At 64.0% G+C, this 21,258-nt stretch overlaps 3 protein-coding genes across 6 annotated transcripts in view; 2 read left to right on the top strand and 1 right to left on the bottom strand.

Annotated features, from left to right (window-relative positions):
• Positions 1 to 1,128, top strand: part of MYO7B (myosin VIIB) — a 93,247-nt gene extending 92,119 nt beyond the window's left edge. The window contains exons 47-48 of the mRNA XM_081242530.1: positions 115 to 234; positions 611 to 1,128. Coding sequence (XP_081098656.1) covers positions 115 to 234; positions 611 to 712 — 222 coding nt within the window. The 3' untranslated portion in view covers positions 713 to 1,128. The remainder of the gene's footprint in view (positions 1 to 114; positions 235 to 610) is intronic.
• A 430-nt stretch (positions 1,129 to 1,558) lies between these two features.
• Positions 1,559 to 21,258, bottom strand: part of LIMS2 (LIM zinc finger domain containing 2) — a 31,755-nt gene continuing 12,055 nt past the window's right edge. For 3 of the 4 annotated variants that reach the window (XM_081242021.1, XM_081242023.1, XM_081242020.1), the window contains exons 2-10: positions 18,722 to 18,881; positions 16,351 to 16,417; positions 16,067 to 16,187; positions 5,699 to 5,848; positions 4,885 to 5,035; positions 3,912 to 4,004; positions 3,273 to 3,321; positions 3,032 to 3,107; positions 1,559 to 2,390 (exon numbers count right to left, since the gene is read on the bottom strand). In XM_081242021.1, the coding sequence (XP_081098147.1) occupies positions 2,243 to 2,390; positions 3,032 to 3,107; positions 3,273 to 3,321; positions 3,912 to 4,004; positions 4,885 to 5,035; positions 5,699 to 5,848; positions 16,067 to 16,187; positions 16,351 to 16,417; positions 18,722 to 18,881 (1,015 nt within the window). In that variant the 3' untranslated portion in view covers positions 1,559 to 2,242. The remainder of the gene's footprint in view (positions 2,391 to 3,031; positions 3,108 to 3,272; positions 3,322 to 3,911; positions 4,005 to 4,884; positions 5,036 to 5,698; positions 5,849 to 16,066; positions 16,188 to 16,350; positions 16,418 to 18,721; positions 18,882 to 21,258) is intronic. The other variant, XM_081242022.1, reaches the window with a different exon arrangement.
• On the top strand, positions 9,061 to 13,274 carry GPR17 (G protein-coupled receptor 17; the record flags this gene model as incomplete). The annotated part of the gene is made up of 1 exon (XM_081241773.1): positions 9,061 to 13,274. The coding sequence occupies exon 1, from the start codon at positions 12,255 to 12,257 to the stop codon at positions 13,272 to 13,274; it is 1,020 nt and encodes a 339-aa protein (XP_081097899.1). The 5' UTR covers positions 9,061 to 12,254.

Genomic DNA, 21,258 nt, shown 5'->3' with positions numbered 1-21,258 from the left:
CTCCCACACATGGCCCCGTGGGCTCTGGAGGACCCCGGGCAGCAGCTCAGACTCAGGGCCCCTGGGCCGTCTGGGCTTTGATTGGCTCCTTCCCACCGCCTGCTGTGCCCCCAGGACCTGCTCACCACCTACCCGTTCACCAAGATTGCCAGCTGGAGCAGCGGTAGCACTTACTTCCACATGGTGCTGGGGAGCCTGGGCCGGGGCAGCCGCCTGCTGTGTGAGACCTCTCTGGTGAGCCCGAGGCCCGGGGGGCTTCTCCCAGCCCAGACACAAAGGACCCAGAGGCTCCGGACACTGGGTTTCCCCGACCCTGACCCAACCCCCCTGGCCACCGGGCAAGTTGCTCCCTGGGAGGACGTGGCCCCCATGCCTGGGGTGGGCAGGCCAGGCTGGGCCGGCAGAGGAAGGAGGTGCAGCTCAGGAAGGGCTGGGCCTGTCACCCAGGGGAGCAACAAGGCCTGGCAGGGGGGCCTGTGGTCCCAGGGAGGGAAGGGGACTCGGGGCCCGGCCGCAGGAGCCCTGTTTCTCTCCTCATGCCCTGCCCACTGGCCCAAGCCCCGCTTAGCTGTACCACTCAGACTCCGACCCCACCCTTCCCCCCGTCCAGGGCTACAAGATGGACGACCTGCTGACCTCGTACGTGCAGCAGCTGCTGAGCACCGTGAACAAGCAGCGGGGCCCCCAGACCTCAGTCCCAGCCGGTCCCTAGCAGTGGGGCCCTCTTGCCCATTCAGCCATCCTTCGCAATCGGGGTGTCCTGGTGGCACTTCCCGAGGGCCCTTCTCTGGGCCCAAGGCCTGCCCTCTGGTGGCAGCCTTTCAAGTCACCCTCCCCAGAACCCCCAGCACCACCACCCTGTGGCACTCCAGGGGCCCCCTCCCCTGGGTGCTGACTCTGAGGGCCGAAGGGCAGGGCCGGGGCTGGCAGGCCTCCAGGCCGACGGATGGATGGCGGGGAGGACGCTCCCCGCCCCAGGAATGTTCAATAAAAGTTCCGCAGAGCAGTGGGGAGTGTGTCAGCGAGAGACGAGGGTCGGGTTGGGGCTCGGGTGGGCAGGAGGTCCAGCAAAGGGTTCCTTCCAGAGAAAGCAAAAAGCACTGCGGCCCGTCCAGGCCCAGCGGAGGACAGCTCCGTCCTCAGGGAGTGACTTCCTTCGTGTCTCCCTCCTCCCTTTCCTTCCACCCGCCCCCCTTCCCTTCCTCCTCCTCAGACTGCGGAGACGCTTTCTACGGGCCCTTCTGCACACCTTTCCTCCTTCCCCCACTCGGCACCGGACACGGGCTACCGCCAGGAGGGTCTGGTGGAGGTGGCCGCTGCCTTCGCTGCCCCGAGGGCGGAGCTGCATGCGGGGCCTCGGAGCCTGGGCTGGGCTCCCACGGCCCCCGCCAGCCCTGTCGGAGCCTGTCCCCCGACTCCTCCCACCGGGCCAGCCTTCAAGGACTGAGGGTCTCTGTCCGCAGCCTGGCCCTGGGATGCCTGTCCGGTCTGGCGTCTGTCTCCCTAACCCTGCGGCAGCGTGTCCACCGCAGTGTCACAAACCACGCGAGCCCTGGGGTCGTGTAGAGAAGCCTTCATTTGTTGTGCAAGTGTGAGTCCCAACACCAGGGTCCCACGCTGTCCTCCCCGGAGGGCAGGAACGAGCCGCCCACCAGAGCCCACCACCTCCTGGCCCCAGGCTGCACCAGGGAGTCAGCGTGTGCCCTGGCGGCGGGGCGAGCGGGGGCCCTCCTGCTGCTGCGTGGGCTGAAGAAGCAGGACTCACCGGCCTGGCCTGGGCACGAGGCTCCTGCTTGGCTGAGCGCGTGCGTGGTCGGGGGACTGCAGGGTGGTTCCCCGGGGGCGCCCACCCACAAGGCCCTGGGGTCCGGGTGGCCACCTGGCCGTGGGCTACACCCGGGCCCCGGGGGGCGGAGGCTGGCCAAGCTGCCACAGAATGTGAGCCACGAGGCCCCCTGCAGGGATGGGACAGGTCAGGACAGGCCGACCCAGGTGACCCTGGCCCTACTTGCTTCTGTCCCTGGAAGACCTCAGGCTGAAGCTGTGGACGAGGACGTGTCACAGGCTTGCCACGCCCAGGCCCCTGCCTCGTGGCCTCTGGCCTCGTGGAAGGAGGGAGGGGAGGGACGGGATGCCTTGTGGGGGGGAGGAGGATGCTGAGCGGAGAGACGGGCAGGGAGAAGCCGCAGGTTCGGGCAGCGGGGGCGGGCAGCGAAGCCGCGGGGAGCAGCGGGCGGGCCTCTCAGGCGGGCTGGAGGCCCGCGGGCTTGGGCTGCGCCCTGCGGGCTGCCAGCTCCGACAGCTTCTTCAGCCGCTTCTTCAGCTCCAGCGGGAACTTCTCGTAGCACCTCTTACACACGGGCTTCATGTCGAACTCCACGAACTTGTTCCTGCGGAGGAGGGGCAGCGGCCAGGAGAGCCGGGGTCTCCTCGGACCCCCAGCCCAGAGCCCACCACCTCCCCTACCCCAGCCTGTCCCCCCTGCCAGCTGGCCAGGTCCGGGGGGTGTCTTCTGGCCGGACGCCATGGGAGATGAGGAGACGGGCCTCCAGGCCTCCCTTTCTGCCTAGAGACTTCTCTTGAATGCTGAAACTCCAGAACCTTCCCTCTTGTCCTCAGAAGCCGGGCCGCACCTCACCTCACCGCTCCAGCTGTCCTCCCCCCTCAGCCTCCTAGGTGAGGTCTGGCTCCCTCGGCTCTGAGCGTGCTAGGTGCTCCCTGAGCCGGAGTGTCTTTCCCTCCCCAGAGGCCAGCGCCCTTCCGAGTGCGGAGGCTCGTGAGACTCTTCCTCCCACCATGCCCTGGGGGGGGTCCCTGGACCTGCCTTCTCGGGGCTGGGGCTGCCCCTGCTCCCACTGCCTCCCCAGGGCCTGATAACAGTGGGCGTTCAGGGAAAGTCCACTGAAGGGAAGAGCCCATGGCAAGCCGACTCCAACGCGAGCCCCCGACAGGCTCCAGGGGGAGGGAGGGGGACACCCTGCAGGTCTCCGCCCCCCTCAGCCCCCGACCCCCGGGAGCCAGCACGACTTACTTCAGGGTGAGCCGGCTGTTGCAGGTGGAACAAGAGAAGCAGTGCACACACCAGGCCTTGTTGAGGGCCGACACCACTGTGAGGGGCAGATGGGGGCTTAGCGGCCCCCCCAGGCCAGCCACAGGCCCAGCTGTGCACACGGAGGGCCAGCTGGGCGCGCAGCTGCAGGACCCACAGCCCAGAGAGCGCGGGGGAACGGGGCCTGGGGCGGGAAGGGGGCACAGGGACAGGGGGGCCTTACCGTCACCCTCGATCACGTGGCTGCAGGTGTAGCAGACGTCCCCAAAGAGCTGTGGACAGAGCGGGCGTTAAACTCGCTGCAGGCATTTGTGCCCCCAGCCCAGAGCCAGGGGTGTGGCCCCCACCCACCCGCCAAAGAGCAGCTCTCATCAGCCACCTGGGCCTCCTGCCAGGGCACAGCCTCAGGCCTGAGGGTCCATCAGAACTAGCTCCTGGGAAAGACAGCAGGTGGAGGCATGGCTCCCCCTAAGGCCCCTTTGCTCCCGCCCGTGTCCTGACAAGTGTGGGCAAGGCAGTAACCCTGTCCTCTGTGCCAGAACAGCTGGGCAGCTTTGCCAGGCCTGGCAGGGGGGAGGAGATGGTGGTACACGTCACCCCAAGAGCCCAGGACTTAACACTGCCATCTCATTCAGTGCCCGGGGCAGGCCTGGGCCACAAGGCACGTTTCTCAAATGGGGACACTGAGGCCCAGAGGGCTGCCCCGGTCCTGAGACCCTGAGCTCACAGGCCTGGCCTCAGCACCCACGGCGGGGCCCCCGGGGGCCGCCCCATGTCCTCTCCTGCCACTCACACAGCCGCCTTCCCAGCCCGCACCCTGCCGGCTCCCCGCAGCTCCCGCCTCCCCGGTCCCGGGCCCTACCTGGTTGTAGTGGGTCTCACAGTAGGCCAGGCCCTTCTTCTCATAGTGCCGATGCCCCAGGAACGGCTTCTCACACTTGGCGCAGACAAAGTGCTGGGGGGGGGGGTGGTGCAGGGAGGGCAGCGTCAGGCCTGGAGGGACCTCCCAGCGCACAGCCAGGAAGCGGAGGCTGGTGGGTGGGGGGCCTCGCTGGGCTGACACCTCCACGGACTGCTCCTGGTCAGCAGACCCCACTCCATCCCTGATGCCCGGTGGCGCTGCATCCTCCCCAGGTCCACGGGGCACCCTCGGCCCCCGTGTCGGGGCCCGTGAGGTGCCCGGGCCGTGGCGGGCTGCACCGTGTGCCTCTGGTGCACACCTCTACAGGCCTAGAGTCACCGGGCACACCTTCTGCCTGTGGAGGCTGTGGCGTGTGAGGATTCACCCTCCCCCGGGGGGCTGGGGCCGAGCCAGGACCCTCTCCAAGAGGCCGCCCAGGGCAGAGACTGTGGGACACAGAGCTGGCCCGGTCACGGGCTTGCACGCCTCCTGGCCAGGTGGTGTCCCTAAGGCCATCAGAGCCCCCGGCGCAGGGGTGAGTGTTCCTGAACAGCCAGTCGGACACACCTGAGCACCTCGCCTGCAGGTGGGCCGGACACGCAGCCACTTCGTCAACCGCAATCCCACAGGGCACCCTGGGCCAGTGTCCCCAAGGTGTTCTCATGACTTTGGAATCCTCTAGAAGGTCAGGATGGGGAGGGAGGGAGGGGGTGTGCCTGCCCGGCCATGGCCTGTGGGCTCAAATCTCCTGGGTCCCGTGGACAGACCTGTCCCAGACCAGGGGTGAGGAGGGGTAGCACCCACGAGGAAGGTCCCCGCTGGGAGCCAGCCACATGGCCTGGGGGCTGGAGGGCGTGTGGAGGGGTTTCAGGGCCAGGCTGGCTGGGGACGGAAGCCAGGGCGCCCACCTGCTGTCCAGGCTGGCCTCGCTCACCTCCACGTGCCACTGCTTGCCCAGCGCGTTGACCACACGGCCCTCGATGGGCCGGCGGCAGGCCCCACAGATGGGGACACCCATCTTGTCATGGCAGGGCAGGCAGTAGAGCTCGCCCTTCAGCTCGCGGGCCTCTGCAGTCAGCTCCTTCCTGGAAGACAGCGTGAAGCCTCCGGGTGACCACCCTGCCCTTCTGTGGCCTGTCGTGCTGGGAGGGTCACCCCAGCCCCTCCAGCGCCAGGGAAGCAGCTTCGTGAGACACACCCGCCACCTCCACCCCCCACCAGCTCGGTCCCAGCAGAGCGCCTCCCCGGGGCAGGCGTCGCTTTCATCTCTGCGCTCTTTGGAGACTTCCTGTGCCCCAGACGGGCCCCGGGGCACAGGATTCCCACCGGGCCCTTGCAGAAGGCGGCCTGTGTCCGGCACAGATCTGTTCCCCGGGCCCCCGCCCTCCAGACCAGACTGGGTGTCTGGGGCTGGCATGAGGGCATGGCTCCGTGGCCTCTCCTTCCTCCCTCATCCGCTCCACCTCAGGCTCACCCTCCGCACCTGGGATTCCCTCCTCTCGGCTTCACCGGGGGGTGCCCAGCCCTCGCTCACCCGTGAGTCCTCCCGTCAGCCTCCCCTGAGAGAGGCGTTTCCTGCAGCAGTGCCCTCCCGGACCCATGCTACCTTGCACTGCACCCCCCTCTCCGGATGCCCCTCTCTGCCCCCCCGGTGCTCCCCTCCCGCCCCATCACTGCCCCGGGCGGCCGGCCCACCTCCGCCCGGCTCTCCCCGTTCCCGGTCAGCCGGGCCCCGGCTGTGCACCTACCCGCAGTGGGTGCAGCTGAAGTGGTCTGGGTGGTACGCATCATTCTTGAACATGAGGGGCTGCTCATCAATGACCAGGTGGCAGCGCTGACAGATGTACTTGCCCAGGCCCTTGGCCTTCTCACGGTTGTGGCAGGGTCGGCACAGGTGCCTGTGACAAGTGAGGTGGGGGTCAGGGGCAGAGCCACTCTTCCTCCCCAGGCAGCCTGGGCCACCTCCCTGGAGAAGACGCCCCCGGCCCCCGTCCACAGCTTGAACGAACGCCTGCCGGGAAGCCTCGGGGGGCTCAGCTCGGTGGTCCAGAAAAGCAAGCTAGCAGTCCTGAGGCCGGGAGGGCCACGGGTGCACCCTCTAAAAGGAGCCTCTGCACGGGACAAAGACCAGAAGGAAACACAGCAGCACGCCGTGTTTGGACAGTACAGAAAATGGGGTGTTTTTCTTCTTTACGCTTTTTCTGAGCCTAGGACATCGTGTGTGGACGAGAGCAGACATTTCATGGACATTTGCTGAAAAATTCATTTTATTTTTCAAATGTCTTTTAACACACACGAGTGACCGTATAGTGACTTTCGTGCCCAGCCCAGGGGCCAAGGAGTGCCAGGCCCGTTGGGCCTGCACGCCTGCTTCCTCACGGGTCGGCCCGACAAAGAGGAACCCGGACGTCTACAGGCTCCCTCTGTCTCCAAAGACAAGTGCAGCTGTGTCAGATGGAGGCCCCCAGACCTAGGAACTGTCATTACAGAGTCTTTTTTGTAAAGACCTCAGAGTAATTTCTGATGTTACTCCCTCCATAGGGCCACAGCTGCGGTCTCTACCGAGAGAGAGAAATCAACATGGTTTCTGTTTCCTTGGGCCTCAAAGGCGGCAGGAATTTAGATTCAGGGTCTCCGGGCGAAGATGCACAAAGGCCCCAGTGCACTGCTCCCATCCCCCACCTGCCACCCAGTCTGCCAGTGCTCTCAGCATCCGGGCCCTCCTTCCCTCCCTTTCCAGGTCCCCAACCCACTCTCACCAGCCTCCCGGCCACCTGATACCGGTGCGGGCCTCTTTTAGAGGCAGGTCAGGGAGTCCACTTAAGAGAGTAACTCTCAGACTCAGGAACCCCCAAGCAGGTGTGGTGGGCAGACCCTAGGTGCCCGGGCAGCCAACTCCATGCCCTTGACCGCGGTGCCTCCTACCGCGTTTGGGTCTGGACTGCCCTGTGCTTGCCCTGAGTGTGTCTTAGCTCCCCGCGGTGAAGGGCAAGGGGCCCGAGGGAGTGCCCAGCAGCCACCTGCTAAGCTGCTGACCAGCTCCCAGCTGTGCTCTTCTGGACCCTTTGTGCCCCACACAGGGCAGCGGCTCAGGACAGGTCTTCTGATGCGTAAGTGGGTGAATGATTGTAAAAGACAAGAAGGGAAGGACGGCAGGCGTCATCTCCCCAAGACGACGTGGCCACCAAGACTGGAAGGTCGTCTCCTGGCCTGGGACCCCCAGCTCACTCTACCGGCCCAGGGGCCACAGACGTGGCCCGTGGCTACAGTCCCCATCTCCCTTCCGTCCCCAGATCCCTGAAGCCCAGTGGGCTCTCTCCGCCCCACTCTCCAGGCCTCCTGCCACGGCGGGGCCTCACCACGCCCACGCCTGCCGCCTGCTGCGTCTCTGCCACAGACAGGGCATTTACTCCCTACAACCCCACTCCAATCCTGGTGACTCGTCTTTAGCAGTAGGACAATGTGCAACCCATACGGAACGGTTTTTGTTTCAAAGATATAGAAATGAGCACAACTCCTCAAAATTCTGTTGCGACGGTCAGTGCCCTTAAAACCACCGCCATCGGTCACCTGACAGCAGCCAGCCAGACTCCCACATTTCAAGTCACCGTGAGCCAGTTCTCCCAGACAGCCACCCCGGGCCACAGCGGGGAGGGGGGCCGCATACCCTACCGGCTCCCAGGCATGACAGAACTGAGCAGTCCCGCCCTCTTGATGGAACCCCAGACGGGGAAACGCCTTTTCAACAGACCTGATCCCAGCGCCAGATCTAAAGGCAACCTGCAGAATTTTTTCCCAGGTAGAATGAAGATGGAACCTAAGAATGTTACCACTGAGCTGCAACCGAAGAAGAGAACAAACCACATACGCATACAGCTTGAGTTTCAGAGTGACACACGCTTGAGTCCAAATGCGGGCTCGGCCACCCCACTGGTTTGTTGTTGGCCAGTTACCTCACCTCTCTGAGCCCGTTTCCCCGTCTGTAAAATGGGCAGTAATCCCAAGTGCACGGGTTTGTGCGAAAGAATTTGACAGTACTTGTGGCAGGTACTTCCCAGGGATGGCTGTGTACATCTTTCAACATTGTCACTAAAAAGTTTTTTGAAGTCTTTTGAAATTAGGAATGGTGATTCGGCTCCCTGTGTACCGGATGCATCACTTTGGGAAAGACGGGGAGAACCAAGCTCTGCTGGAGCCGTCACAGGAGCAGCCACTGTCAACATCCAAACACCCCGCAGACTCCCAGGAAGAGCTGTGGGGCAGGTGGGCGGCGGGCCGCAGCGACCCTCTTCCCAGGCTTCCCGTCCAGAGGAGGAGCCCACACAGGCGAGGGCCAGGCCTCCGGGTCCCCACAGGCACAGACAGCGCCCCATTATGAGGCAGCCTGCAGCTGGGCCCCGTTCGAGATAAAGGCCGTGATTTATTCCGCTCGCCCAAACGGGGCCCCATTATACGGGGCAGGACACAAGGACCCTAAGGAAGCGTCCTTAAAGAGTCCCCTCTCATTGGACCGAACAAGACTCCTTGGCCTCCCACCCTCCCCATTCACAAGACCCCCTCTGCCGATGGCCAGTGCGGGCTTGGGCGCCCAGGCCCGTTGCCATGGCGGCCAGCCCCTCCCTGGCCCCCTCCCCGCCTCCCAGGAAATTACCCTGATCTGAAACGTCCTGTTGTGTCTGTCGGTCCCAGCCAGGCCTCCCACCCGGCCGGCGCCCACTCTGCAGCTTCGAAGACAGTCGCACACTCGGCCTCTGTGACGCTCAGTGGCCCAGCTGGGGGCGGTGGCGGGGAGGTGGGGGGCACGGCTGGGACACACTGGAATATTCACGGCCCAGCAACAGCAGAGGCAGCCAGAGGAGTGGCCCACCACACGGGGGACCCCTCAGGAATGAAGCGGCCTTTCAGGGCCCGAGGGGCTGCAGCCTTGCCTCCTCTCCTTAAATAGCCAGCCGGCCTCCACCACAGCTGCGCGGAGCCCACCACCCACCCACAGGCTGCAGCCCGCCTGCCGCCCCAGACCCGCCGACAGAGGTAAGGGCAGGGCCTGGCGGGGCGGGCGGGGAGCTCAGGCCCAGCAGAGGCACAGGCAGAGCAGGGCAGGGACGTGAGCCCAGCCCCATCCCCGAGACGCCTCTCCGTGGTCGGGCTACGACCTAGCTATCCAGGCCGCCCCGGGTCTGAATGAGAGCAGCGCACAGGCAGTGTTCCTGTCTCCCGGTCCGGGCTTTTAAAGGAAGAGTGAGCGCCCGGCCTGTGGTCCCACGGCTGCAGGGACAGCCCCCGTGCCCCTCACCTCGAGCCAGGCAGCTCCGGGAGGGGCCAGGGGAGGAGTGGGGAGAGAGAGGTGCTGGCGGCCGATGCCCGGGAGACGGCCACCCCCCGCCACCAGGCCCGCCCACGTCCCCTCCGCGGAGACCAAGCCCTGCACCTGACCAAGGCCGGGGCCCCAAGCCCGCCCAGGCCCGGGCCAAACTGCACGCACCCCAGTCGCCTTGCCCGAGCTGAGCGACACGCCGAGGGGCAGCGAGGGCGGGCGTTTCTGGGGACCCGCGGAGAGGACCAGGGGCCACTGCGGACCGCACAGCTGAACCAGCACCGAAACTCCTAACGTGGGGGAGGGGAGAGGAACCCCGGCACAGCAGAAGCGAGCCTGAAAGCATTCTGAAACCAAGTCTGCGCCCCCGGAGAGAGCACGGCGCACGCAGCCTTCAGGCCTGGGAGGCGGAGGGCACGGGGCGGGAGCAGGAAGCCAGGCACTAGCCCGGCCACCAGGTGCCACCTGTGCAGGCACGCGGGGCCCACGCTCGGTTCGCTGCTCTGCCGTCACCATTGTGCTGCTTTTTGAACAAGGGGTGGTGCCAACTGTGTCGCTGGTCCTGGGGCCAGGCCCCCGGGGGAGCCGCTGAGCCGGGGAGGAAACGCTAGCGCTAGCTCTAGCAGCCAGGAGCCGTAGGTGGAGGTGTTGGCTGTCCCCGCCGGGTCTTCCTGACCTGACTTCCTACTCCAAGGCCGTCGCCTGGCCAAGTGACCCTGGGCAAGTTAGCTGATGCTGAGCCTCCGTTTCCTCATCTGTAAAATGAGGCAACTGACGCCTGCCCCTCAGGACTGGTGTGCAGTGTCCAGGCAGGCCCGCCGCCTCGTGCCGGCCAGAGGAGGTGGTCAGTACCTGGGAGTGGCCCTCACGGAGCGGCTGGGTGACGACTGCACCGCCGCGGGGCACAGCCCGGGCCCGAGGTCAGCCCAGAGCGGAGGGCACCCAGCCCCAGGTTTCCAACAGGCCCCCTCCCTCACTTGGCCTCCAGACCAACCCCCTCAAGTCACACACACCTGGAGCAACAGGCAATAATCCCTGTAGTAGAATTTCAGGCAGCCTGAACCACTCTGGAGCCAGGAGACATCATCAGGGCAGGGGAACTGTCCTGGACCCCTTCAATAATTAAAATGTGACATGATCGGGCAAGCGCCCACCCTCGGCTTGAGGACGACTGGCCAGATGCTCTCTGCCACTCACCCACAGCCATCTGTGGTGGTTAACGAGGCATGAAGCTGCTGCCGGCCCGACAGCCCCTCGTCCCCGCAGTCTGGACCACCCTCCCTCCCTCTACTATGGGAACCCACGCCTGGGGATGGCACCCAGCCTCCTCCTCAGGGCTGACGTGCCCATGCCCACGGGGCACCTGTCAGCCCTGCCAGGGCTATTATCATGGGCATGAAAGGGGAGGGCTAAGAGCCAGGAGAAGTTTGCAGGCAACTTGCTCCGGGTCCCGTTGCTCGGCCGGGCCACGACGCCGCACAAGCTGCCCCGCTTCCTGCTGCTTCCCGCCTCTCCTGCTCCCCTGCAGCCCAACCACACAGGCAGGGAGTGGAGGTGTTGGGAGCGGGGCTTCAGGGGAGCCCCAGAAGCTACGCTGCAGGCAGGGGCACGCGAGGCTGAAACCGACCCCCGCTCGGGGCAGTGGACTGTGTGGGGTGTGCACAGAGGGCGCTCTGGCCCGGCTGTCCTGCCTTCTCCTGCCCACACCCCCGGGTCCCAGGCCTGGCGAGGGAGGCGGGGTGTTAGGGACCTTCCCTCTCCTTTCTGGATCTCCCGAGTTGACCAAAATCAAAATAGGAACCTGTTACTCTGTCTGCTGGGGCGGCAGCAAAGGTCACCCACTCAGACCTGGGGTCGGCAGACAGAAATGGCTTGTTAGCAAGGCCAGCAGGGCTCCGAGGTGCGCGGCCCCTCAGGTGTAGGTAAACCAGGCGGGCGAGGCCAGGCAGAGACAGGCCGCCTCCCTGGGCCCCGGGCCTCTCTGGGGCTGCAGATCTTGGCCAGAAAACCCTGGCAGGTCTCTCCACCTCTGGGAGAAATGGCTCTTCCTCTCCTGGGAAAGAATCTGCCCCTTGGTAGTTAAACTACCCTGGGTGGTAAAATACCCGCTGCAGGCCTGGGGCCCAAGGGCTTTCTAAAACACAGGTCTCCACTCATGAAGATGCCTACTGTGGGGCTGGTGGGCTAAGTCCAGAAAGTTCAAGAGACCTTGGGATCCAGGCCCGGATGGCCTCCAGGTGCTGGCAGACAGAGCAGGCCTCTGGCCCCCCTGACACTCTGACACTGCATTCCCAGCCAGGCCCTCCTGTGACGGGTGCCGGGTGCTGGGAGAACTGGGGAAGCCGGTGGGCAGGCAGGTCAGGGAGGGGCGCGCAGGGTTCTCCTGAGGCTGAAGAGAAGCTGGTCGAGCTCCACACACCGGGCCCTCAGGAATAGGCGACCCGCTCACTCACCCATGAGAAGTGGGGCTCAGGGGCCCCATGCACCCCGCCCCTCAGACAGCACACAGGGGAAAGGGACAGAAAACGTGGGGCTCCTCCCCCCGCCCTCGCACCCCCCAGAGCCTCAGACAGACGGGTCACCACGCTCTCCCTGTGGTGCTGACTCCATCCCCCAGGCCTGAGAGGTGGCCTTCCGGGTCACCAGGGTCCAGCCAGGGCCTTCACATGCCCTGTAGGGACGTGGCTGCACCGTGGGGAGCCGGCCCCAGCAGCAGCTTAGCACCCAGTCCCTGGTTTTGGTTTTGCTTCCTGCTGAAGTTCAGAGAGCCTGTGATGCCTGCCCACCCCCAGATGGACCCAAGAGGTGTCCTCAGTGGCCCCCGAGGCAATGCCGAGCGTGGAACAGGGTCGGGGCCGGCAGGTACCACAGGCTTCCGAGGGCTCACGTCTGCAGAGGGTGATGCCCCGCCTGGAGAGCCCGCAGGCTCTCCAGGGCCTGTCTGCTTGTTCCCTCCAGGCTCAGCCCCGGGCTCTACCTCCAGCTAAAGCATGAATGGCCTCGAGGTGGCTTCCCCAGGCCTGATGGCCAACTCCTCCCTGGCCCCCACGGAGCAATGTGGCCAAGAGACGCCGCTGGAGAACGTCCTCTTTGCCTCCTTCTACCTCCTGGACTTCATCCTGGCTTTTGTTGGCAACTCCCTGGCCCTGTGGCTCTTCGTCCGGGACCACAAGTCCGGCACCCCTGCCAACGTGTTCCTGATGCACCTGGCCGTGGCCGACCTGTCCTGCGTGCTGGTCCTGCCCACCCGCCTTGTCTACCACTTCTCGGGGAGCCACTGGCCGTTTGGGGAGATCCCGTGCCGGCTCACCGGCTTCCTCTTCTACCTCAACATGTACGCCAGCATCTACTTTCTCACCTGCATCAGCGCTGACCGCTTCCTGGCCATCGTGCACCCCGTCAAGTCTCTCAAGCTCCGCAGGCCCCTCCACGCCCACCTGGCCTGCGCCTTCCTCTGGGTGATGGTGGCCGTGGCCATGGCCCCGCTGCTGGTGAGCCCACAAACGGTGCGGACCAACCGCACGGTGGTCTGCCTGCAGCTGTACAGGGAGAAAGCCTCCCAGCACGCCTTTGCGTCTCTGGCCGTGGCCTTCACCTTCCCGTTCGTCACCACGGTCACCTGCTACCTGCTCATCATCCGCAGCCTGCGGCAGGGCCCACGCGTGGAGCGGCGCCTCAAGAACAAGGCGGTGCGCATGATCGCCGCGGTGCTGGCCATCTTCCTCGTCTGCTTCGTGCCCTACCACGTCCACCGCTCCGTCTACGTGCTGCGCTACCGTGGCCACCGCGCCTCGTGCGCCGCCCAGCGCGCGCTGGCACTCGGCAACCGCATCACGTCCTGCCTCAGCAGCCTCAACGGCGCTCTCGACCCCATCATGTACTTCTTCGTGGCCGAGAAGTTCCGAGACGCCCTGTGCAGCCTGCTGTGCGGCAAGAGGCTGCCGGGGCCGCCCCCCAGCGCCGACGGGAAGACCAACGAGAGCTCGCTGAGCGCCAGGTCGGAGCTGTGAGCCGGGGGCCACCGCTCTGAGCACCGCCTCGTCCACGAGGACCACCCCTCAGACTCACCACCAAGGAGGAGCCCGCCTCCGCCCCAGCGGCCCCAAGAAAACAAACCGCAGCCTCAGCAGGCACCCCCCCACCTGCTCCGAGGCCCGAACTCATCACCCGGCGCTGAGTTCTGTCTTCTCTGCCACACAAATCCCTGAACAGGGAGAACAGAAGGGACCAGACGGCCACCCCCCTGCGGAGACTGGCCCTGCTCACTCACAGCTACAAGGCACTCAGCAACTTCACCCCCTGCTGAGGGGGCACGGAGGCCAGAAACATTCCTGAACAATGAGCGTCTTTCTTTCCCAAGGGCAGCCTGCGAGGTTCCGGGCCTCCTTCCCCCGACGGAGACAGAAACGCGCGGCGGTGAAGCTTTGCAGAGAGGACGCGGGAGACAGCTGCAACCGGCCACCGGAAGAGGGGGCACTGGAAGCTGGGCGGGGGCCGGGGGGGGGAGGCTAAAGGTTTTCTCTCAAGTGCAAGGTGCTTTGAGGTCCCTTTGTGGCACCTTTGCCAAAGGACTCTGCGTTTAGGGGACACAAGCTATAAATTAGAACGCAACACTGTAAGCACATTTCAGGGTGGTCACCAGGTGACAGCCAGCAACACGGGCGGGGCCTGTGAGGCACATCAGCTCTCCATCCCCCCTGCCAGAAACCCACACACAGACCTGCACGTGCCCGACAATCCCCAGGACTTCTCGGCACTTGCCCAGTCCCTCCCGAGTCCCCGTGGAACACACGCTATGGGTGGACGGTCACAGGGAGCTGAGCTTTGTCGCCGCCGGGTGGCGGGGAGGGCAAGACCCGGCCTGTGACCCCGTCTCCCACTAACCCAGACCCAGCAGGGGCAGAGACCCACTCCTTCCCAAGAGGCTTCCACCAGTCCCGGCGGGCCAAGCTTTGAGCTGTTTTGCTTATAGGGTGGCCTGATCGCCCTCACCGGTCCTTTCTTGTACTTGATTATACTGATCATAAACATAACTGTACTTTAATAACTGAAGGTTATTCTGTTTGGTTAACACAACTCCCTCCCCAGAACTTTTCTTCCCTCTGACCCAAGAATGGCAAAGCGGAGGCAAAGGCAGCAGTGTGGACTGTGGTTCTGGTGGCCCTACGGTGGGCCTGCCCCGCGCACACTCTGAAGTTCTGCCCCGTGGGCTTCAGAGCGCCGACCTGGGCTGGAGGGTGCGCGTAGGGGCCCCGCACTCCTTTCATCACAGCGATACTTTACTTTCCTGAGCACGTCCAGCCTCTTCTGGATTTTTCCAGCAGAGCACCGGAGCAGGGGTCCCAGCATGAGCTGCGGCTCAGGCCCACACCCGGCAGGTGACCCCACGGACCAGCATGGGCCCCCCCCCGCCCCGCTGCACTGTCTGCCCCCCGATGGTCTCTCAGATCCACACCCAGTACCCAGGCTGCTACCGAGTGCTCCGCAGACACCAAGACGGACAACACACGTCTCTGGTGGGGCAGGCAGACGGGCGAGATCACCACGGCAGCGTCGGGAAGGGGCGCTCGACAGGCACCAGAGAATGTGACAAGTGCCCAGACGGGAGGGCATGGGAGACGGACAGCTAGGGCGCTGCTAATGAGGCAGGCCTGCTCTTCCCTGAGGCCTGGCTGTCGGCAGAGGGGAAACTCGGAGTCGGTTGGTTGGTTGGGCTCTGTGGCATTTGGGGTGCCTCCTGGACACCAAGTGGAGCTGGCATGTGGGCAGTGGGGTACTCTGGGAGAGGTCTGGGGTGGAGGCGGACATCTGGATTGCCCAGCACACACTCACCATGTGAGGTACCCGGACTTTGGGCCCAGTGCAGAGCCCCAGAGGAGCCCAACATGGAGAGATGGGTGGAGGAAAGTGAGCCAGGAGAGGAGAGGGACAGCGCAGCCGTGAAGTAGGAGGAAACTCCCAGAACACGGGGGCCTGGGTGCCCAGAGAGGAGCGGGGGCTGCCGTGAAGGCCGCGGGGACACTGACCAGCCTCGGCGGCGGGGAGCAGACAGGAGGACCCAGCTGGTGGGCTGGGGAGGGCTGCAGGGAATCGCTGTGGAAAGAAGGCTCAGAGGGTGCTTTGAACCCTGGGGGCCACCAAGCCTGAGCCCTTAGAAAGGGAGAGGGCGGACCAGAGCCATGAGCCCCCACTGGAGAGGGTGTGTGGAGTGAGCAGGGCTTTGGGGTGCAGGGACACGGCCCCCACTCTGACAAGGCAGTGGGGCCGCACAGATGCCGGGCGGCAGGGGTGCCCATCCCTCGGGGAGTGGGAGGGGAGGTCCTGGCTGTGGGCGTGAGGGTGCTGGGACAGTGGGGGGGGGTAGGAGGTGGGGAGAAAAGAGCAAGTCTTCGTGGAAGGTGACAGCTTAGCCTGCTGAGGAAACCCGGGCCCCAGCTGAGTGCTGTCCCTCCAGCAGCGCTCATGGGGCGTGAGGACGGAGGTGGACGGCTGGGGTCAGCACTGTGGGTGGCCAGGCAGGCAGGAGCTTGACTCAGAGTTCCTCATCCTTCCGCCGCACCAACAGCACCCGCTTGGGCCGCCTTCCTCCTTGCTGTATGCTATCAGCCTGCTCCCAGGAACAGCCCCGAGCCTGGGGTGGCCCCCGACTCACTGTCCCTCACTCTCTCCAGGCTCCGTCCTCACCCGTACACTGGACAGGGCTCTCCCGTCTGCCTCGCAGGGACAGGGCCGCACGGCAGCCCCACCCGCAGCCTGCAGTGCCCGGGCCGGGCCTGGGCCTGCGATGAGGGGCCCATCTCACCTGCCTGCGTTCTTCACGAAGCCCAGGTCGGCCAGCTCCACGTCGCACAGCTCGCAGCGAAAGCACCCGGGGTGCCAGTTGTTGTTCATGGCCTTGATGACGCGGCCGATGATGAACTCGCCTGGAGGAGAGAGGTTCCTGCTCACCTCGTGCCCTTCCCCTCCGCGGCCCCCTCCCAGAGCCGGGAGGGTGGCGCCCGCGGGAGCCCGAGGCCGCTGCTCTGAGGGGCAGAGCTCCCTGCCCACCCGCCTCCCAGGCAGCGCCGAGGCCTGTGCGGCCCTTACCGCAGGTCCCGCAGCACGGAGCGAACAGCATCTGGAAGTCGTGCTCGCAGTACTTCCGCCCTTCGAGCTGCCAACGGGGCCAGCGGACAGGGGACAAGGAAGGCACTGTCATCCCCCGAGCTGCACCGGCCGGCCTGCTGGGTGAGGACCTGCCCTCGGGGAGGCTGGACAAACACCCCACTTTGTGCACCTGCTACCACCACAGGAAGCTGCGGGGGGGGGCGCGGGGAGGTTTCCTGGAGGAGGTGATGAGGAGTGGAAAGGCAGCAGGGCTTGGGGGTTCTGAGAGGAAGGAATTCCAGACAGTGAGCTGCCCGCCGCGCAAGGCCGGAGGTGGGACGGGATTGGCCTGTTCGACATGGGGAGAGTGCAAAGCGAGGGGCCTCGAAGAAGCTGGCAACTCAGCAAGGCCGGCCCCTCAAAGGGCCACTGCTGCTTGCAGAAGACCTTGGCCCTGCTGGTCTCAGGAACAAGCTGAGGGCTGGGGGCGGAACATCAGGCTGGGGAGGGCGGGGAGTGAGATTGAATTCTGTGTGTCCCTTGGCCCTGTTTCCTGTGTGAGAAGTCCATTCCCCCCGGGGGCCACAAAAGACCCAGGGAAGGGACACAGAAGGAGGGACACAGGAAGGGGGGCAAGGGAGTCCTGCAGCCGCTGTCCCCATCTGTCTGGGCAAGGAGGGCCCTCGCACTGGCCCCAAGTGTGGCCCCAAGAAAGCCTCTGCTTTCTTCTCCCTTGATAATTGTATTTGGTTTTCCCCTGTTCTCTAAAATAAGTGTCTTATTAAGCTGCACCTGGCTAGAGCCCTAGCCAGTGACCTTCAGAGGTGGCAGAAATTTAACCTGTCGTAGGCACATCCACAGCGCCCTGCCCACATCTCCCCTCCCCCACCCCCGCCTCCATCATCGGCCAGCATTTCCCAGGAGGCACCACAGGCAACAGCAACTCCTACTCTGCCAGGCAGATCACACACCCCACAGCCATCTACCAGCCCGTCCCATCAGCTTGGAAATCTATCCAGCCTCTGAGCACTGCCCTGGTGTGCTGGTAAACATTTCACAACTGGCTCTGAGGCTGCCCTGTAGCGTTTGCCGATTTCTATGGTATAAATATTCCCAACCGTGGTCAATTTCAAGCTACCAACAGACCTCCGCATGGAGCTGAGAAGAGACATCAGTAGCCACCATGGTACAGTGTTTCCAGCACAGAGGCATAATAACAAATCATAACCTCAAAGGCATAGCTGATCGTGAAATGTAATAAAGTAATTAGGAAGTGGTGAGTTTTGAGTATCTGTTACCTTTGTTGTTTTTTTAAATTAATTTTTATTGGAGTATAGTTGCTTTACCATGTTGTGTTTCTACTGTACAGCAAAACGAATGTTACCTTTGTTTTTCATACAGTTTTATCTCATTGTATGTTTATAGCATTTAACTTTTAATAATGGCTGTGTTTAACAACCAGCTTGCAAGACTGCTGAAAATTTCAGAATCTGCTCTTGTGACCCAGTGCAGCCCAGTGTAGGCCCCTTCACTTCCATCTGGATTTACCGAAATAATCGGCTTCTGGGCCCACCTGTTCTCCTAGCTTCTGTCCCCGCTGCACAGTCTCTCCTCAGCATAGCAACCAGAGGTCCTTCTCTAAGGTCAGACAATGTGACCTCTCCCCTCCAGACCCTGCAGTGGCTCCTGCCCCTCCCAGAAGGAAAGCCTAAGGCCCCACGAAGGTCCACGGGGCCAAGCAAATCTGCCTCCCGACTGACTCTCGTCTTCTTCTGTTCCCTCTCCTTTGCCCTGCTTCCATCACACCGGCCCCCCACTGCTCCTCAAATACCTGCATGCTCCAGTCTCAGAGCCTTTTTGCCCTTGCTGTGCCCTCTGCCGAGAGCTCTTCCTGCAGGTACACGCTGCTCCCTCCTCCTTCAGGTCTGCTCAGACATTCCCTTCCCTGATCACCACCCCCCTGCCCCAAGATGCCTTACAACCAGAGCACTTAGCGCCATCTGATACACGTGGGTTATGTTTACTGCCTGACCCCAGGGAGGGTAAATGCCACCAAGGCAGGGCGTTTGCACCCCAGGGCCCCCCAGCATCTGCCCAGAGGTGCCAGGATGAACGGTGACTCTCCTTCAGCACCCATGGCCACCGGGAGAACACCGTTCACATCTCACAGGTAAGGGATGGGGCCCCAAGCTGTGGCCAGCAAGGTCCCCAAGGAGCACCGCTCGGCTCAAGGGCTGGCATGTCTGCCTCATCCTTCACAAGGGGACCACGGCCAGGCATGGCCCACAGGCTGCCAGAGGGCAGACCCTGAGCTGGGTCCGGGGCTCAGGCTCCGAGAAGGCAGCGGCAAGGGTCCGGGGAGCATCCTCACCTCGTAGAAGAGCCCGTCGGGGAAGGGCCGGAAGCACTGGGCGCACACGAAGCAGTGCTCGTGGTACAGCTCTCCGCTGCTGTTGACAATCCGCTCGGCGGGGGCGAAGCGGGCCTGGCAGCGCTGGCACACGGCGTTGGCCAAGGCATTGGACATGTTACTGTGCGGGAAGAAGGAACGGGCAGGTCAGGGCCTGAGGGTCACACTCGATGGACACGCTTTCTGGGGTGAAGACAGCGCTGTCCTCACCCCGGGTCGGCCTTGGCACCGCAGGGACTGAGTCACACAGTTGGGGCCATGCTGCCCGGCACCGGCTTGGGTCACCCCACGTGGCTGTCACCCATCCCTGCAGCTACCTTGTGGCTCGGCCACATTAGGTGCCAGCGCATGCCAGGCCACGGTGGCCTTCCCAGATGACAACCCTGCGAGGCCAGCACAGCACCTCCATCTCCCAGATGGACAAGCGGAGGCCTGGAGAGAGTGACCCGCCCACCACCAGGGCCACAGTGGGCGGAGGCAAAGCCGACATCAGAACCGGTCCCCCGCCCAACTCTGGGGCCCCAACCTTCCCCCACACCCTGCAGCCCCCGGTGCCCTACACAGGGGGTCGGGCACAGGCCCGGCCGTCGCCGGGCTCACGCCGGTCAGAGCAGTCATGGCTCAAGTCCGGCGCTCTCACTCACAGGGCGGCCGGGGCTGGCCCTCGCTCTCCAGGCTCAGACGCCCAGCCGTGGAAGGAACCTAGTCACGGCCGTGGCCACGGGTTACAGGCTGTTAGATGACGGGCACACAGGCTTTCAGCAGGGTGCCTGACCCACTGTAAGCCCGCAGAGGACGGCGCTGTGCTTGTCAGTGTCACTGACCGGGCCCCCAGGCCGCTCAGTCACGGTGCTGGGCCATCTCTCGAGGTGTCAGGGACACTCGGCAGACACAGGGGAGCGGCTCGGTTTTTACACACTTATTTAATCCCCGAGGCCACCCTGCTTTCCTAAGGGTCAGAGAGGTTAAGTAACTTGCCCAAACTCACAGAGCAGAGGACAGCGTCCAGATTTGAACACCGTTTGGTCCGACTTCAATGGCTCTTTCCCCTGCACCACGACTTAGTTTCAAATCACCTGCTCCCCCAAAACATACAACCACCCCACCACGGGGAAGGTGAGATTGTGAATATTGGGGATGGGAGCAGAGTGGGGGGCGGACCTCCTCGTCCACGGGGGGCAACTGCTGTCCCCGCAGAAGCGGCAGGCATCCCGCCGCGAGGCGTGGAATCCGAGCTAAACTACAGGGGAAATGGCCACACAGACAGATGTGTGCTGGCTCCAGGCTGGGGCCCCAAGGCTCAGGCTGGAGGAGCCTGGCTGTCAGCCCCGACAGTCTCTACAAACACCCAGCACCCTGATGCCTGTGCCTTTGGCTACAAGGGCGGCAAATAGACTTTGTCTCATGTCAACTGGGTGGGCACAGAAGGTAGGTCAGGCTCAGTGAGGAGAGATGTAACCAGTTGTCAACATCGCGTAGACGCGTACGGTGGCACGCAGCACGTCTCCCAAGAACATCTTTGCAGCCTGTTCCGCCTCCCGGGATGCTGAAGCCCACCTCTCCCTCACGGCCACAGCACCGGGAGGAGAATTCTCAAGCGAGCAACGCTCGTGCCGGCGTCCCTAGGTGCGATGAGCCCAGGAGGTAGGAGAGGGCTCTGCCTGTCAGGGGTCTAGGTGTGGACAGTGGGTCTAGCGGAGGGTCGCTGCCACGTGGACACGGACTGGAAGCCGGGCTGGGGCACCCAGGCAGGACTTCCTCTCTGCTCTGCTGGAGGAGCCCTCGTGGCAAGGGCAGGGCCGGTAGGCTCCTTGGCAAGCCTTGCCAGGCAAGTGGACCTCTGCATGCCTCTGCCTGCCCCCAGGTATACTTGGGGGACCAAAGCCGTCTCCTGCATCCATATTTAAGCCAAACGGGCAGGAGGCAGGACGGTGGCAGGAGGGATGGGAAGAGCCCAAGGTGACAGGGAGGCTCTGTGCACAGTGGCCACCACCCTGCTTTCCAGCTCCCTGCTGATCACCACAGGGCGGAACAGACAGGGCAGGGACTGACCAGTCGCCATGGGCTGGGCTGGACTCTGTCAGCACGGGCATGGTTTCCTGTCCCGAGAACACTGTGAACCTGGAGGCCTTGTTCTCTCCAAACGCACATACCCAAGGTGTCTGGGAGGAAGTTCCAGTGCCTGGCCACGAACAAGACCTTGGCAGGTCTTGGAGTAGTCAGAAATCAACAGGAAATCCTGTGACTCTGAGCCTGGAATTCCCCACTGAAAGGACCCAGAAAATGAAGCCAAAACAAGAATTCAAGTGCAGGCCCAGGCTTCCAGATTGTTCCAGACCTCTGGACCCTAACCAAGCGAGTGCACAGCAGGCCCATCTTCGGTTTGCCTCTCCAGAACTCCGGCCTCCCCGCAAGGCAGACATTCAGGGACTGCGTCTCCACGCTGTTACCACAGCAGCCAGCCCCCAGAAGAGCAGCTGGCCCTTCACTGGTCTGGG

This window comes from Mesoplodon bidens, assembly GCF_964165515.1.
Source record: "Mesoplodon bidens genome assembly, chromosome: 8".
Taxonomy (NCBI): Eukaryota; Metazoa; Chordata; class Mammalia; order Artiodactyla; family Ziphiidae; genus Mesoplodon; species Mesoplodon bidens.
The sequence above is the reverse complement of the archived record's forward strand: the minus strand, read 5'-3'. Positions and strand labels throughout refer to the sequence as shown.